The sequence below is a fragment of the Prionailurus viverrinus genome, chromosome X (genome assembly GCF_022837055.1).
Source record: "Prionailurus viverrinus isolate Anna chromosome X, UM_Priviv_1.0, whole genome shotgun sequence".
NCBI classification, from domain to species: domain Eukaryota; kingdom Metazoa; phylum Chordata; class Mammalia; order Carnivora; family Felidae; genus Prionailurus; species Prionailurus viverrinus.
Window position 1 is genome coordinate 78944978 of NC_062579.1, and position 17750 is coordinate 78962727.

The following is a 17750-nucleotide window of genomic DNA, read 5'->3' on the forward strand; positions in this document are numbered from 1 at the left end:
GGAACTCATTTATAATAATACAATAATATTAAAGGAATTTTAATGCCCCACTTACATCAATGGACAGATCATCTAAACAGAAAATAATGGCAGTGGATGATACACTGGACCAGATAGACTTAACAGATATATTCACAACATTCCATCCTAAAACAGCAGAATACACATTATTTTCAAGTGCATCTGGAACATTCTTCAAAATAGATCACATACTAGATCACAAATCAGGTCTCAACAAGTACAAAAAGACTGAGATCACAGCATGCATATTTTATGACTACAGTGCAATGAAACTTGAAGTCAACCATCAGAAAAAGTTGGAAAAACCACAAATAAATGGAGGTTAAACAACATGATACTAAACAATGAATGGGTGAACCAGGAAATCAAAGAAGAAATTGTAAAAGTATATGAAAACAAGTAAAAATGAAAACACAGTGGCCCAAAATGTTTGGGGTGCAGCAAAAGAGGTTCTAAAGGGCAGCATATAGCAAAACAGGCCTACCTTAAGAAGCAAGAAAAATCTCAAACAGAAAAATTAACTTTACATTTAGAGAGCAAGAAAAAAACACACAAAACTACAGAAAGAAGTAAATAATAAAGATTACAGCAGAAATAAATGATATAGAAACTAAAAACCAACATAATAGATCAATGAAAGCAGGACCTTGTTCTTTGAAAAAAAAAAATAATAAAATTTATAAGCCCCTAGTCAGGTTTATCAAAAAGAAAAGCAAAAAAAAAAAAAAAAACAAAAAAAACCAAAAGAAATAAAATTACTAATGAGAAAGGAGAAATAGCAATCAATACCACAAAAATACAGACAATTATGGGGCGCCTGGGTGGCTCAGTCAGTTGAGCATCTGACTTCGGCTCAGGTCATGATCTCACAGTTTGTGAGTTCGAGCCCCGCATCTGGCTTGGCACTGACAACTCAGAGCCTGGAGCCTGCTTTGGCTTCTGTGTCTCCCTTTGTCTCTGCCCCTCTCCCGCTCATGCTTTGTCTCTCAAAAATAAATACGTGTTGGGGCGCCTGGGTGGCGCAGTTGGTTAAGCGTCCGACTTCAGCCAGGTCACGATCTCGCAGTCCGCGAGTTCGAGCCCCGCGTCGGGCTCTGGGCTGATGGCTCAGAGCCTGGAGCCTGTTTCCGATTCTGTGTCTCCCTCTCTCTCTGCCCCTCCCCCGTTCATGCTCTGTCTCTCTCTGTCCCAAAAATAAATAAACGTTGAAAAAAAAATAAATAAATACGTGTTAAAAAAATTTTAAAAATACAATTATAAGGAAATATTATGAAAAACTATATGCCAACAAAGTGAACAACCTGGAAGAAACAGATAAATTCCTAGAAACATAAACTACCAAAGCTGAAACAGGAATAAATAGAAAATTTGAGCACACCAACAACTAGCAAAAAAAAAAAAAATTGAATCAGTAATAAAAAAATTCTCCCAGGAAACAAAAAGTCCAGGACCAGATGGCTTTACAGGTGAATTCTTCCAAACAGTTAAAGAACCATTAATACTTATTCTTCTCAAACTATTCCAAAAAATAGAAAAGGAAAGAAAACTTTGAAATTCATTTCATGACACCAGCATTACCCTGATACCCAAACCAGATAAACACTCCACTAAAAAATAGAACTATAGGCCAATATCTCTGATGAACTGGATGCAACAATTCTTAGTAGAATACTAGCAAACTGAATCCAGCAGTACATTAAAAGAATCATTCACTACGATTGAGTGGGATTTATTCCTTGGCTGCAAAGGTGGTTCAATAGTCACAAATCATTCAACGTGATACACCACATTGATAAAAGAAAGGATAAAAACCATAAGATCTTTTCAATAGATGCAGAAAAAGTATCTGACGAAGTAAAACATCCATTCATGAAAAAAACTCTCAACAATATAGGGTTAGAAGGAACATACCTCAACATAATAAAGGCCATATACGAACAACCCATAGCTAATATGATCCTCAATAGAGAAAAACTTATAGCTTTTCCTCTATGGTCAGGAATATAGCAGGGATGTCCAATCTCACTACTGTGTTATTTAGCATAGTTTTGCAAGTCCTAGCCTCGGCAACCAAAAAACAGAAAGAAATAAAAGGCATACAAATTGGCAAGGAAGAGGTAAAACTGTAACTTTTGGAGATGACTTGATACTCTACATAGAAAACCTGAAAGACCCCGCACACACACACACACACACACACACACACACACACAATTGCTAGAACTGATACACGAATTCAGTGAAGTTGTAGGATACAAAATCAATATGCAGAAATCTGTGCTGATAGTTTGGAGCTTACTTGAGACTCTCTCTCTCTTCTCTCTCTGTCCCCCCCCACTCACACACGTGCTTGCTCTCTATCTCAAAAACAAATCAACTTAAAAATAAAAATGAATTTTTAGCATCCAAGATATATAAAGAACATGAAGTTCAACACTCCAAAAATAAATAATCCAATGTATAGAATAGAAATTTTTGCAAAGAAGACATGCAGATGGCCAATAGACACATGAAAAAGATGCTCAACTTCATTCATCATCAGAAAAATTCAAATCAAAACTACAATGAGATATCATCTCACACCAGTAAGAATGGCTACAATTAACAACACAAGAAATAACAGGTGTTGCCAAGGATGTGGAGAAAGCCGACCCCTCTTGCACTGTTGGTGGCAATCCATACAGTGCAGCCACTCTGGAAAAGAGTATGGAGATTTCTTCAAAAAGTTAAAAATATAACTACAACTATGATCTAGTAATTGCACTATTAGGTATTTACCCAAAAAATACAAAAGTATTAATTCAAAGGGATACATGGACCCCAATGTTTATAGCAGCATTATCAACAATAGCCAAATTATGGGAACAGCCCAAATGTCCATTGACTGATGAATGGATAAAGAAGCTGTGGTATATATATATATATATATATATATATATATGCATATATTTCACTCATATATCGAATTTAAGAAACAAAACAATCATAAAGGTAAAAAGGGAGAGCTAAACCAAAAAACAAGCTCTTAACTATAGAGAACAGACTGATGGCTGCCAAAAGGGAGGTGAGGGTTTTGGGTTAAATAGTTGATGAGGATTAAGGAGCACATTAGAATCAGTGTATTGCACACCTGAAACTAATATTACTCTGTATCTTAACTAACTGAAATTTAAATAAAAACTTTTTAAAAAGGATATTTTAAAGGTAAACCTTTAAGTGGAAAATTGGAAATAATTAGACATAATAAAATTATGAATAACAAGATGTAAAATATGACAACCATCTTTCATGTGTTGGTGTAAAAAAAGAAATGTATATTTTTTCTTTTTTTTAAGAATGTGTTTGAACTTAAATGACCATCAAATTAATGTAGACTGCTATTAACTTAGGATGTTATATATGAACCACATCGTTGCCTATGATATATACAAAAAGTTAAAAAAAAAACAACAACAAGGAAAGCCAAACATAACACTATAGAAACCCATCAATCACAAAGAAAGACAGCAAAATAATAAGAAAGGAACAGAGAAGAACATTAAAAACAATCAGAAAACCAATAACAAAATGGGAATAAGTGCATAAGTGTCAATAATTACTTTAAATGTAAATGGCCTTAATGCTCCAATCAAAATACATAGGATGACAAAATGGATTAACAAATAACAAGAGCTATCTCAGGGTGCCTGGGTGGCTCAGTTGGTTAAGTGACTGACTCAGACTCAGGTCATGATCTAGAAGTTTGTGAGTTCTAGCCCCACGTTGGGCTCTGTTCTGACAGCTCAGAGCCTGGAGCCTACTTCAGATTCTATGTCTCTCCCTCTCTCTACCCCTCCCCTGCTCACGCTCTGTGTCTCTCTGTCTCTCAATAATAAATAAGCGTTAAAAAATTAAAAAAAAAAAAAACAAATAACAGGAGCTATCTCTATACTGCCTCAGAAAGACTCACTTCAAATCTAAAGACACATACAGACTGAAAGTGAAGGAATAGAAAAACATTTACCATGCAAATGGAGACAGCAAAAAAGCTGGGGTAGTAGTAATTAAAGGAAACTTTAAAACAAAGGCTGACACAAGAGACAAAGAAGTGCATTACATTATGATAAAGAGCTTAATCCAATAAGGGGATATAACAATTGTAAATGACTACACATGCAACACTAGAACACCTAAACACATAAAACACTTATTAACTGACATACTGAGAGAAGTAAATGGTAATATAAATTACCATAGAGGACTTTAACACCCACTTACACCAATGGATAGATCATCCAGGCAGAAAATCAACAAGGAAATGGTGCCATTTTGTGACACATTGGACCAGATTCATATTACATATATATAGAACATTCCATCCCCACACAACAGAATACATATTCTTTTCAATTGCACATGGAAAATTCACCAGAATAGATTACATATTAGGCCACAAAACAAGTCTTAAAAAAAATTAATAAGATTGAAATCATACCATGCATTTTTTCCAGCAACAATAGTATGAAACTAGATATAAATCACAAGACAAAAAACTGGGGAAAAAAACACAAACATATGGAGAATAAACAGCATGATATTAAACAACCAGCATGTCAATGAACTAATTAAGGAAGAAATAAAAAATGCTGGAGATGAACTAAAATGAAAACACAAGTGTCTATAATCTTTGGGACACAGCAAAAGCAGTTTTTAGAGGGAAATATATAGCAATAATAGGCCTATCTCAAGAAACAAGAAAAATCTCAAATAAACAATCTAACTTCACGCCTAAAAGAACTAGAAAAAGAAGAACAAAGCCTAAGGTGTAAAAGGAAGGAAATAACAAAGATCAAAGCAGAAATAAATAACATAGACTTAAAAACATAGAAAATAATCAATTAAACCAAAAGATGGTTCTTTAAAAGATAAGCAAAATGGATAGACTTAACAAGATTCATCAAGAAAAAAAGAGAAAGACTGAAGTAAATCAAATCAGAAACAAGATAGGGGAAATAACAACAAACACCACATAAATACAAAAGATTAAAAGAGAATACTAAGAAAAATTGCAAGACATTGAATAACCTACAAGAAATGGATAAATTCCTAGAAACATACAACATTCCAAAACTGAACCAGGAAAAAATAGAAAATCTGAGCAAGCAGGTTGCAAGTAATAAAAATGAATCATTAATCAAAAAACTATCAAAACATTAAAACCCAGGACTGGATGGATTCACAGATTAATTCTACTAAATATTTAAAGAAGATTTAATACCTATTCTTTCAAACTATTCCAAAAATGGAAGAGGAAGAAAAGCCTCCAAATGCATTCTACAAGGCCAGAATTACCCTGATATCTAAACCAGACAAAAACTACAGAAAACTACAGGTTACTACTCCTGATAAACATACATGCAAAATCCTCAACAAATATTAGCAAACCACATACAACAGTATACTAAAAATATCATCCAATATGATCAAGTGGGATTTATTCCAGAGATGCAAGTATGGTTCAACATTTGCAAATCAATCAACGTGATATACCATATCAACAAAGTGAGGGATAAAAATCATATGATAATCTCAACAGATGCAGAATGAGCATTTGACAAAGGATAGCATCCATTCACAATAAAAACTCTTTAAAAAGTGGGGATAGAAGGAACATACCTTGACATAATAAAGGCCATGTATGAAAAACCCTAAGCTAATGGTGAAAAATGGAGAGCTTTTCCTCTAAGATTAGGAACAAGACAGGGATGTCTCTTCTCACCACTTTATTCTAAATAGCACAGGAAGTCCTAGCCACAGAAATAAGACAAGATAAGAAAATAACAGGCATCGTTATTTGTAAAGAAGAAATTAAACTGCTGCTATTTGCAGACAATAGAATGCTATAGAAAATCCTAAAGATTCCATAAAAAAACTACCAAAAGTAATATACGAATTCAGTAAAGTTGCAGAATACAAAATTAATATCCAGATATTGGTAGCATTTCTATACACTAATAATTAAGTAGCAGAAAGAGAAATTAAGAAAACAGCACTATTTACAATTATGACCAAAACAATAAAATACCTAGAAATAAACTTAACCAAAGAGGTGAAAGACTTGTACTCTGAAACCTGTAAAACAGTGATTAAAGTAATTAATGATGACATAAATGCAAAGTTATTCCATGCTCATAGATTGGAAGAATTAATTTTGTTAAAATTTCCATATTACCCAAAGTAATACAGATTCAATAAAATCACTATCAAAATACCAACACCATTTTTCACAAAACCAAAATAAATACTAAAATTTGTAGGGAGCCATAAAAGACCCTAAATAGCCAAAGCAATCTTGAGAAAGAAAAACAAAACCTGGAGGTATCACAATTCCAGATTTCAAGATATACTACAAAGCTGCAGTAATTAAAACAGTGTGATATTGGGACAAAATAGACATATAGGTAAATAGAAGAGAGTAGAGAGCCCAGAAATAGATGCACCATTTATATGGTCAATAAATCTATGACAAAGGAGGCAAAAATATACAATGGGGAAAAGACAGTCTCTTCAATAAATGGTGCTGTTGGAAAGTTGGACAGCTGCATGCAAAAAAAAATGAAACTGGACCACCTTTTAACAGCATAAATAAAAATAAACTCAAATTGGATTAAGGGCCTAAATGTGAGACATTAAACCATAAAAATTCTAGAAGAGAACACAGGAAATAAGTTCTGTCACATTGGCTACAGCAACATTTTTTTCTAGATATGTCTCCTAAGGCAAGGGAAACAAAAGCAAAAATAAATGTCATCAAAATAAAAAGCAAAGGAAGTCAACAAAACAAAAAAGCAACCTACTAAATGGGAGAAAATATTTGTAAATGATATATTTAGTAAGAGGTTAATCTCCAAAATGTATAAAGAACTTATATAACAACACCAAATCATCATCATCATCATCATCTTATCAAAAAGTGTTCAGAGGACCAAAAAACGCATGAAAACACGCTCAACATCACTAATCATCAGGGAAATGCAAATCAAAACCACAATGAGATATAATCTTACACCTTTTAGAATGGCTCAAATCAACAAGACAAGAAATAAACGTTGGCAAGGATGTGGAAAAAGGGGAAATTTTGTGCACTATTGGTGGGAATGTAAATTGGTGCAGCCACTATGGAAAATACTATGGAGATTCCTTAAAAAATTAAGAGTGGAACTACTATATAATCCAACAATTACACTTCTGGGTATTTATTTTTTTTAAAAAACACTAACTTAAAAATATATCTGCACCCTAATGTTCATTAAAGCAATGTTTAAAATAGCCAAGATATAGAAACAAACTTAAGTGTCCATCAATGGATGGACAGTGTTTACCAATGGATGAGTGGTATCACTATTTATTCATTTTCACACTTGATTAAAATTTTATGGTATGAATGTACCAGGGTTTATCCCTTCACCTGTTGGTGAACATTTAGACTAGTTCCAGTTTTTGGCTATTTACAAATAAAGATGCTATGAATATTCATATACATTTCTTTGTATGAACATATGTTTTGTTGCCTGTCTAGACTTAAGAAAGTGATAGAGAAATTGTTAGTAATACAGATTAATCCTACAAGGATTATCTAAAACCATTCTCTTGTGAACAGCACAAAACACTGAGAAACTTATGAAGTTCTTTTTATTTTTATAATTTTCAGCCTACTGTACTATCCCCTTTAGATACAAATGTGAGCTGGTCATTTCTACTAGTAGGGTATAAAATACCAAGGGAATGACTTTGAAAATGTCCAGAGGCAAAACAATACAGTAGAAAACATATGCAAATAGTAGCTAAGTGTTTTTACATGGAAATAAGCCCTCTTTTAGAAAGTTTGGGTTGATTCCGTTTCACATTATTTCTCAATGCAGAGATCCTTCACATATCTTTTGGAAGAGAAGATACCCACACCCTTGCACACAGAGTCTCACTATCTGACACAAAAGCTAATGGTTTTGGTGCTCTCCTCAGAGTATTGCATATGATGGTTAAATGGTTTTCCTGTTTTAGCCATTGACAAAAATTATTCAGGATATTTATTCAGCATTTGCTGAATATTTATTTAACAAGAACAGTCTGATGGGAGAGTAAAAACATTACAAGAAGAAATTGCTGCTATAGTCAGTACCCATTGTATAGTACCAAGGAAAGGCAGAATCTGTCATTTTGATAGACCACCTCAAGGAAGTCCCTATTTGTACATTGCTATAATTGCCTTTCTCCATTAAAATCAAAAGAGATCTTAGCATCTACATGCTAGGAATTACTATAAGGTATTTTATTTGATATATTCTTCAACATAGCCCAAAAGAATGACAACCAGAATTTATACGTATGTATGTATGTGTATGTGTGTGTGTGTATATGTATATATATATATATATACACACACATATATATATACATATATATATATACACATATGTATATATACACCTATGTGTATATATATATATATATATATATACACATATATATATATATACTGGTAGTTTTCACAACTGGGATTATTTATAATAATGTTTATCATAGTCTCTGGATTTTCTGTCATCTGGTTTGATGTCCCTTAATAGCTTCAATTTCATGGGAATCAAGAGCAGTAAGGCATAGAAAAGACACTGTGTTCAGGTTTAGAGAACACAGGACCTGCTTGGATAAATCATACCTACTTTAGAATACAGGAAATATTTATAGCGCATTGATAAGAGAAGGCTATTATCACACTGGGTTCATAAATTTAAAAAGGATATGAAATTGACAAAGCCAGAATTAACACTTATCTATCCCAGTATCCATATCAGATTATGCTTCAATTTAATTTCTTGAAAGACCAAGCCTCGGAAGGAAAACACCACCATGCTAAATTTGGATGGCACTTTTGAATTTACCAAGTACTTTTGTAAACACTGGCTTACTTTAGCTTCCCAAATATCACCATCCTTATTACATGTGTAACAGTTAGTTTATAAAGTGTTAGGTAATCTGCCCAGAGCCAGATAATCTGCTTTTTCATGCTGTATCCGAAACCAGGATCCAAATCTCCTGTGCACTTTCCACCATACAAGGCTATATCTTTCATTTCTACATAAGCTTATATCACAGAGCACATGTTCAAAGCAACAATTAGTAACCTTGTTTCATATTTGTGTTAGACATACAAGACAGACTATTGATACCAAAAGTTTTGACAATAATTGAATGATCCCAAAGGTCCACAATATGTCATTTTGCTGAGATAATAAATTTGCACTATAGAAAGATCAATATACAAGTTACTTATTATATTTAAGCTCTGCCTATTATCCAGGATCTACATGTCTATGAGGTTCTTTTAATTTCCACTTTGTCTTAATGTAGAACCTAACTCCCATTAAAATTGTTTCTTTATGAAAATGGTCCTCAAAGAAAACCATGTGCTAATTATGGTTATTAAATAGAAAGAGTCCCAGAAAGTAATGATTCTTAGAATATGAAAGTTTCAGATCAATTTAAGAATAGAATGGTGAATTTGTCTACATCTCAGAGTAATTATGGGAACAAATCCACTCTACAAAGAAAAATATTTTTGAAATTATCTGGTTCTTCAACGATGGCAAAAATTGCATACTATGGAGAAAATGATATGCTACATTACGATTAATGAATTGGGGGGTTCCTTTGTCAGAAATGTCTAGACTGTGCTCTTTATACCATTCTTCTCTTATTAACCTACTTTGCAAGAAGAAAATACAATCAATGCCAGCAGAAAATAATTGCTATATATTGATGATAAATTTACAATTAAAACAAAGTTTTTAGCTATAATCACAAAGATGAATAATAAAAAATGCTGCAGTATTGCCTAGAATTATTTAAATACTATGAGCAAACTCCAAGAATATAAAAGATGTTGAGACTGTTTTTCCTGCATGTACTTTTTATAAACAGTTTTGAACTAAAAAATTCTCTCTCTGATTTGCATCATCCAATTCTTCTAAGAATAGACAATCATCAGAATAAACAAACTTTCCCTTTGCAATCTTAATAGTGGGTAGCCTATTGTATGCTTTCTCACCAATAAAAAATTAACTTATACTTTTGATTAATGTTAACTTCAAAGGCAAGTCCAAGTAAGCAATAATTAATGCTCTTAAAAAAGAAAAGTAAAGGACAGTTCTTTCCATTTGATTTCTCTTTATTAGTTCCTGGTAAGGAGGCAGTAAAAATAAGCCGCTCTAAAAACTGATTAACTTTATTTACTTTTTAATTTTTGATAATATCTTAATTTTGAAATTTCCCAGAAGTCCTTGTGATTATTTAAATTTTTTCTCATGTACAGTGATAAAATGATTGGTAATTTGTCTCACAGGATCCCCCTTAGGATCTCTTGTAGGGCTGGTTTAGTGATGACGAATTCCTTCAATTTTTGTTTGTTTGGGAAGACCTTTATCTCTCCTTCTATTCTAAATGACAGACTCGCTGGATAAAGGATTCTCAGCTGCATATTTTTTTCTGTTCATCACATTGAAGATCTCTTGCCATTCCTTTCTGGCCTGCCAAGTTTCAGTAGAGAGATCGGTCACGAGTCTTATAGGTCTCCCTTTATATATTAGAGCACGTTTATCTCTAACTGCTTTCAGAATTTTCTCTTTATCCTTGTATTTTGCCAGTTTCACTATGATATGTCGTGCAGAAGATCGATTCAAGTTCCGTCTGAAGGGAGTTCTCTGTGCCTCTTGGATTTCAATGCTTTTTTCCTTCCCCAGATTAGGAAAGTTCTCAGGTATTATTTCCTCAAGTACACCTTCAGCACCTTTCCCTCTCTCTTCCTCCTCTGGAATACCAATTATGCGTATATTATTTCTCTTTAGTGCATCACTTAGGTCTCTAATTTTCCCCTCATATTCCTGGATTTTTTATCTCTCTTTTTGTCAGCTTCTTTTTCCATAATTTTATCTTCTAGTTCACCTATTCTCTCCTCTGCCTGTTCAATCCGAGCAGTAGTTGTCTCCATTTTATTTTGCAACTCGTTGATAGCATTTTTTAGCTCCTCCTGGCTGTTCCTTAGTCCCTTGATCTCTGTAGCAAGAGATTCTCTGCTGTCCTTTATACTGTTTTCAAGCCCAGCAATTAATTTTATGACTATTATTCTAAATTCACTTTCTGTTATAGTTTTTAGATCATTTTTGATCAGTTCGTTAGCTGTTGTTATTTCCTGGATGTTTTTCTGAGGGGAATTCTTCTGTTTCGTCATTTTGGATAGTCCCTGGAGTGGTGGGGGACTTCGGGGCACTTCCCTTGTGCTATCTTGAATAACTTGCGTTGGTGGGTGTGGCCGTAGTCAGACCTGATGTCTGCCCCAGCCCACCGCTGGGGCCACAGTCAGACTGGTGTGTGCCTTCTCTTCCCCCCTCCTAGGGGTGGGATTCACTGTGGGGTGGCGTGGCCCGTCTGGGCTACTTGCACACTGCCAGGCTTGTGGTGCTGGGTATCTAGCGTATTAGCTGGGGTGGATCGGCAAGGTGCACGGGGCGGGAGGGGCAGGTTCAGCTCGCTTTTCCTTTGGAGATCCACTTCGGGAGGGGCCCTGTGGCAGCGGGAGGGAGTCAGACCCGCCGGAGGGATGGATCCGCAGAAGCACAGCTTTGGGTGTTTGCCTGATGCAAGCAAGTTCCCTGGCAGGAACTGGTTCTCTTTGGGATTTTGGCTGGGGGATGGGCGAGGGAGATGGCGCTGGCGAGTGCCTTTGTTCCCTGCCACGCTGCGCTCTGTTGTCCAGGGCTCAACAACTCTCCCTCCCGTTGTCCTCCAGCCCTCCCATTCTCAGAACAGAGCCGTTAACTTATAACCTTCCAGATGTCAAGTTCCGCCTGCTGTTGGAACACACTCCGTCCGGCCCCTCCACTTTTGCCAGCCAGACTCGGGGGCTCTGCCTGGCAGGCGGCCCCCCCTCCATCCCCGCTCCCTCCCGCCAGTCCATGGAGCGCACACCGCCTCTCCGCCCTTCCTACCCTCTTCCGTGGGCCTCTTGTCTGCGCTTGGCTCCGGAGACTCCGTTCTGCTAGTCTTCTGGCAGTTTTCTGGGTTAGTTAGGCAGGTGTGGGTGGAATCTAAGTGATCAGCAGGATGCGCAGTGAGCCCAAGCGTCCTCCTATGCCGCCATCTTCCAGTGATAAAATGATTGGAAGAAGAGTTGAAAATGGGTCACCTCTGAGCTTTCCTTTGGATATTAAACAGTCCTTTTCTGTCTCCTAGTGATAACCAGGAGCCGTTTGTTCAATTCCTTTTCTCTGTCATTCCCAGGTAAGCCTCTGAACATCCCTTGCAAAGCATTCTTTGGATTCAGTGGAGAGTCTGGACCAATGATCTACTGGATGAAAGGGGAGAAGTTTATTGAAGAACTGGCAGGTCACATTAGAGAGGGTGAAATAAGGTACAGTACTTGAATTGCTTATTTTTTCTTTGCTTTCTTTGCAGTTAATCAATGGAACATCCTAGAAAAGATTCTGCTTGGGATTTTAATTGCAACTCCAAATCATTCCATTTTCTAAAAAGCTGAAATGGTAGAAAAAGTGAGGCTGACTGCCCTAAGAAACGCAAATGTGTAAGCTTCGAATATAAGGAAGTTTTCTCAGGTTCTAAGAATATACCATGGAGTGTAATGACCCCCTCAAATCTGCTTAGGCAAATTCCTTTGAGTTTCAAAATCTTAGGCCACTGTTACTCCATCCAGCCATACCAAATGTCCAAACTTTGTAGGTGACTCCTCAGACTACTGGGAAAATGCTCATTTATTTACTCCCTAGGAACAGACAACTTTCATAGGTCATAAAAGTAAAGCTACAGTGACAGTAGTAAGCTACTACTCACCAAAATAACTGTGATGGCTCTTGTTGAATAGTATTTATTTTTCCCAGTACCCACTGCTCATCCTAAAAGTGACTGTCAGTTTAGCACCTCCCTAGACAGATACCACCTGTTACAAAAACTGTCCAGATACCTTCCTGATACATAGAAATGTATTCTATTGGTTTTCTAATCATATTTAATATAAGGTCATTTGTCTTTATTCCATTGGATATTCTTTCCTGCTTTGTCAAAGATTAGTTGGCCATACGTTTGTGGGTCCATTTCTGGGTTCTCTATTCTGTTCCATTGATCTGAGTGTCTGTTCCTGTGCCAGTACCATACTGTCTTGATGATTACAGCTTTGTAGTAGAGATTGAAGTCTGGGATTGTGATTCCTCCTACTTTGGTTTTCTTTTTAAAGATTGCTTTGGCTATTCGGGGTCTTTTCTGGTTCCATACAAATTTAAGGATTATTTGTTCTAGCTCTGTGAAGCATGCTGGTGTTATTTTGATAGGGATTGCATTGAATATGTAGATTGCTTTGGGTAGTGTTGACATTTTAACAATATTGTTGTTCTTATCCAGGAGCATGGAAACTTTTTCCATTTTTTTTGTGTCTTCTTCAATTTCTTTCATAAGCTTTCTATAGTTTTCAACGTATAGAATTTTCATCTCTTTGGTTAGATTTATTCCTGGTATCTTATGGTTTTGGGTGCAACTGTAAATGGGATCAATTCCTTGATTTCTCTTTTTGTCGCTTCATTGTTGGTGTATAGGAATGCAATCGATTTCTGTGCATTGATTTCATATCCTACAACTTTGCTGAATTCATGAATCAATTCTAGCAGTTTTTTGGTGGAATCTTTCGGGTTTCCCATATAGAATATCATGTCATCTGTGAAGAGTGAAAATTTGATCTCCTCCTGGCCAATCTGGATGCCTTTTATTTCTTTGTGTTGTCTTATTGCAGAGGTTAAGACTTCCAATACTATGTTGAATAGCAGTGGTGAGAGTTGACATCCCTGTCTTGTTCCTGACCTTAGGGGGAAAGCTCTGTTTTTCCCGATTGAGGATGACATTAGCGTTGGGTTGTTCGTATATGGCTTTTATGATCTCAAGGTATGATCCTTCTACAGTCTCTTCAGCAAGTGGTGTGGGGAAAACTGGACAGCAACATGCAGAAGAATGAATCTGGACCACTTTCTTACACCATACACAAACATAAACTCAAAATGGACAAAAGACCTAAATGTAAGACAGGAAGCCATCAAAATCCTTGAGGAGAAAACAGGCAAAAACCTCTTTGATCTTGCCCACAGCAACTGCTTACTCAACACATCTCTGGAGGCAAGGGAAACAAAAGCAAAAATGAACTACTGGGACCTCATCAAAATAAAAAGTTTCTGCACAGTGAGGGAAACAATCAGTAAAACTAAAAGGCAACCAACAGAATGGGAGAAAATATTTGCAAATGACATATCAGATAAAGGGTTAGTGTCCAAAATCTATAAAGAACTTATCAAACTCAACACCCAAAAAACAAATAATCCAGTGAAGAAATGGGCAAAAGACATGAATAGACACTTCTCCAAAGAAGACATCCAGATGGCCAACAGGCACATGAGAAAATGCTCAACATCACTCATCATCAGGGAAATACAGATGAAACCACTGAGATACCACCTCACACCTGTCAGAGTAGCTAATATTAATAACTCAGGCAACAACAGATGTTGGCAAGGATGTGGAGAAAGAGGATCTCTTTTGCATTGTTGGTGGGAATGCAAGGTGGTGCAGGCACTCTGGAAAACAGTATGGAGGTTGCTCAAAAAACTAAAAATAGAACTACCCTATGACCCAGCAATTGCACTGCTAAGAACTTACCCAAGGGATACAAGAGTGCTGATGCATAGGGGCACTTGTACCCCAATGTTTATAGCAGCACTCTCAACAATAGCCAAATTATGGAAAGAGCCTAAATGTCCATCAACTGAGGCATGGATAAAGAAATTGTGGTTTATATACACAATGGAATACTATGTGGCAATGAGAAAGAATGAAATATGGCCTTTTGTAGCAACATGGATGGAACTTGAGAGTGTTATGCTAAGTGAAATAAGCCATACAGAGAAAGGTATTTATCCAAGGGATACAGGTGTGCTGTTTCGAAGGGACACACGCACCTCCATGTTTATGGCAGCACTAATCAACAATTACCAAAGTATGGAAAGAGCCCAAATGTCCATTGATGGATGAATGGATAAAGAAGATGTGGTATATATACACAATAGAGTATTACTCGGCAATCAAAAAGAATGTAATCTTGCCATTTGAAATTATGTGGATGGAATTGGAGGGTATTATGCTAAATGAAATTAGTTAGAGAAAGATAAAAATTATATGACTTCACTCATATGAGGACTTTAAGAGACAAAACAGATGAACATAAGGGAAAGGGAAACAAAAATAATATAAAAACAGGGAGGGGGACAAAACAGAAGAGACTCATAAATATGGAGAACAAACTGTGGGTTACGGGAAGGGTTGTGGGATGGGGGATGGGCTAAATGGGTAAGGGACACTAAGGAATCTACTCCTGAAATCATTGTTTCACTATATGCTAACAAACTTGGATGTAAATTTTAAAAAATAAAAAATACAGTTAAATTAAAAGTAATAAAAAAATAAAATAAATAAATAAAATGGCAGACATAAGCCCAACATATCAATAATTACATTGAATGTGAATGATGTCAATATATAAAATAGATATAGAGTTTGCCAGAGTGGATTAAAAAATGACCAAACTAAAAAAAATAATAAAAGAAAATTTCAGTATCTGTAAAAAAAAATAGAAAAATAAAGGTTGCAGTATCTGTATTTGATGGCACTCAAAACAATTACCTTGAAGAAGAGAAAATTATCATTAAAATATTGTATCTTTTAAAAATGGTATCTTTGACAATAAAAATTTTAATAAATGGGAAAAAATGTCATTTGTATGAATAAGGGATAGGTATTTTTTTTTCTCTTACAGATAGCTCCCTGGTAGATAGACATCTTTTTTTTTTTTTTTTTTGGTTTTCTAATCCTATTTGGTATGATATCTTTTGTATATATAAGGGATAGGTAATTTTTCTTACTCAGTCTATGAGATTGTCCTTTAATTTCAGAAATGGTGATATACAATGTACATTTTTCATTCCAATAGGAGTTGGGACCCTTCCACCTCTACTCCCATTAAGAATCTTGTAGTGGAAGCCAATCCAATATTTCAGTGCAGTGCATTCTTTCACTTTTTTTTATCGAATATGTAACAGTGTGAAAGAAACAAATGCACTTTATATTATTTTCTATGATTAAATATAATATATTATAGCTATTATGACAGCTTTTCTTCATGTGTCCACCCAACAGTTCCACTCTAGAGGATCATAACTTTGAGGATCTCTGAATCCCCTGACAGCCTATGCAAAATATTGATTAAATGGGAATATTTCGAGGAAAAAATTGCATGAAAGGTGTCTGAATTAGTCATTCATCAGGGAAATTCAAATCAAAACCCCTGACAACACTTTATACTCACCAGGCTGGCTATAATTGAAAAGATTATAAGAAGTGTTGCCTAGGATGTGGAGAAATTGGAATCCTCATACATTACTGGTAGGAATGTAAGATGGCACAGCCACTTTGGATAACACTCTGGCAGTTCCTCCAATCATTAAACATATAATTATTAGCAATTCCCCTTGTAGGTATATAATGAAGAAAAATGAAAACATATATCTACACAAAAACTTGTACACAAATGTTCACTGTAGCATTATTCATAATAGACAAATGTGGAAACAACCTAAATTTTTATCAACTGATGAATGGATAAATAAAATGTAGTATGTTCATACAATGAAATATTATTCAGCCATTAAAAGGAACGAATAAAGTACTGATATACACTGCAACATGGATGAACCTTGAAACCATACTCAGTGAAAGAAGACAGTGGGAAAAAACTACAATATAATATGTCTAGAATAGGCATATCTATAAAGCCAGAAAGAAAATTAGTGGTTGCTTAGGGCTGGAGGAATGGAGGTATAGGGTTAAATACCTAACATGTATGGGTGATATATTGTTTAGTGAGGTGGATACAATATAACATAAAATGCACTATTTTAAAGTGTACAAGTTAGTGACATTTAGTACATTCATGATTGTGCAACAATAACCACTATCTAGTTCCAGAAATTTTTCATTACCACAAAACAAAACCCTGTGCCCATTAAACAGCTGAAGCTTCTTTTTGAGGTGATGAAAATGTTACAAAACTGTGGCAATGGTTGCACATATTTGTGAATATACTAAGAAACAGTGAATTGTACATTTTAGATGGATGAATTGTATGGTATGTAAATTATATCTCAATAAAGCTGTTTTAAAAAAAACTTCCAGTTGAATGCCTGACACATAATAGATATTCAGAAAAAATAATCAATATACTACTTTTAATTTTTTTAATGTTTATTTATTTTTTTTTAATTTTTTTTTCAACGTTTATTTATTTTGGGGACAGAGAGAGACAGAGCATGAACGGGGGAGGGGCAGAGAGAGAGGGAGACACAGAATCAGAAACAGGCTCCAGGCTATCAGCCCAGAGCCTGACGCGGGGCTCGAACTCACAGACCGCGAGATCGTGACCTGGCCGAAGTCGGACGCTTAACCGACTGCGCCACCAGGCGCCCCTGTTTATTTATTTTTGAGAGAGAGAGAGAGACAGAGCATGAGCAAGGGAAGGGCAGAGAGAGAGGGGGACACAGAATCTGAAGCAGGCTCCAGGCTCTGAGCTGTCAGCACAGAGCCTGACACGGGGC

The 17750-nt window shown here is 35.6% G+C and overlaps 1 protein-coding gene across 1 annotated transcript in view; it reads left to right on the plus strand.

The window, feature by feature from the left end:
- IL1RAPL2 (interleukin 1 receptor accessory protein like 2) overlaps positions 1-17750 on the plus strand; it is a 603372-nt gene that overhangs the window by 542041 nt on the left and 43581 nt on the right. The window contains exon 7 of the mRNA XM_047843276.1: positions 12334-12463. Within this exon, the coding sequence (XP_047699232.1) occupies positions 12334-12463 (130 nt within the window). The remainder of the gene's footprint in view (positions 1-12333; positions 12464-17750) is intronic.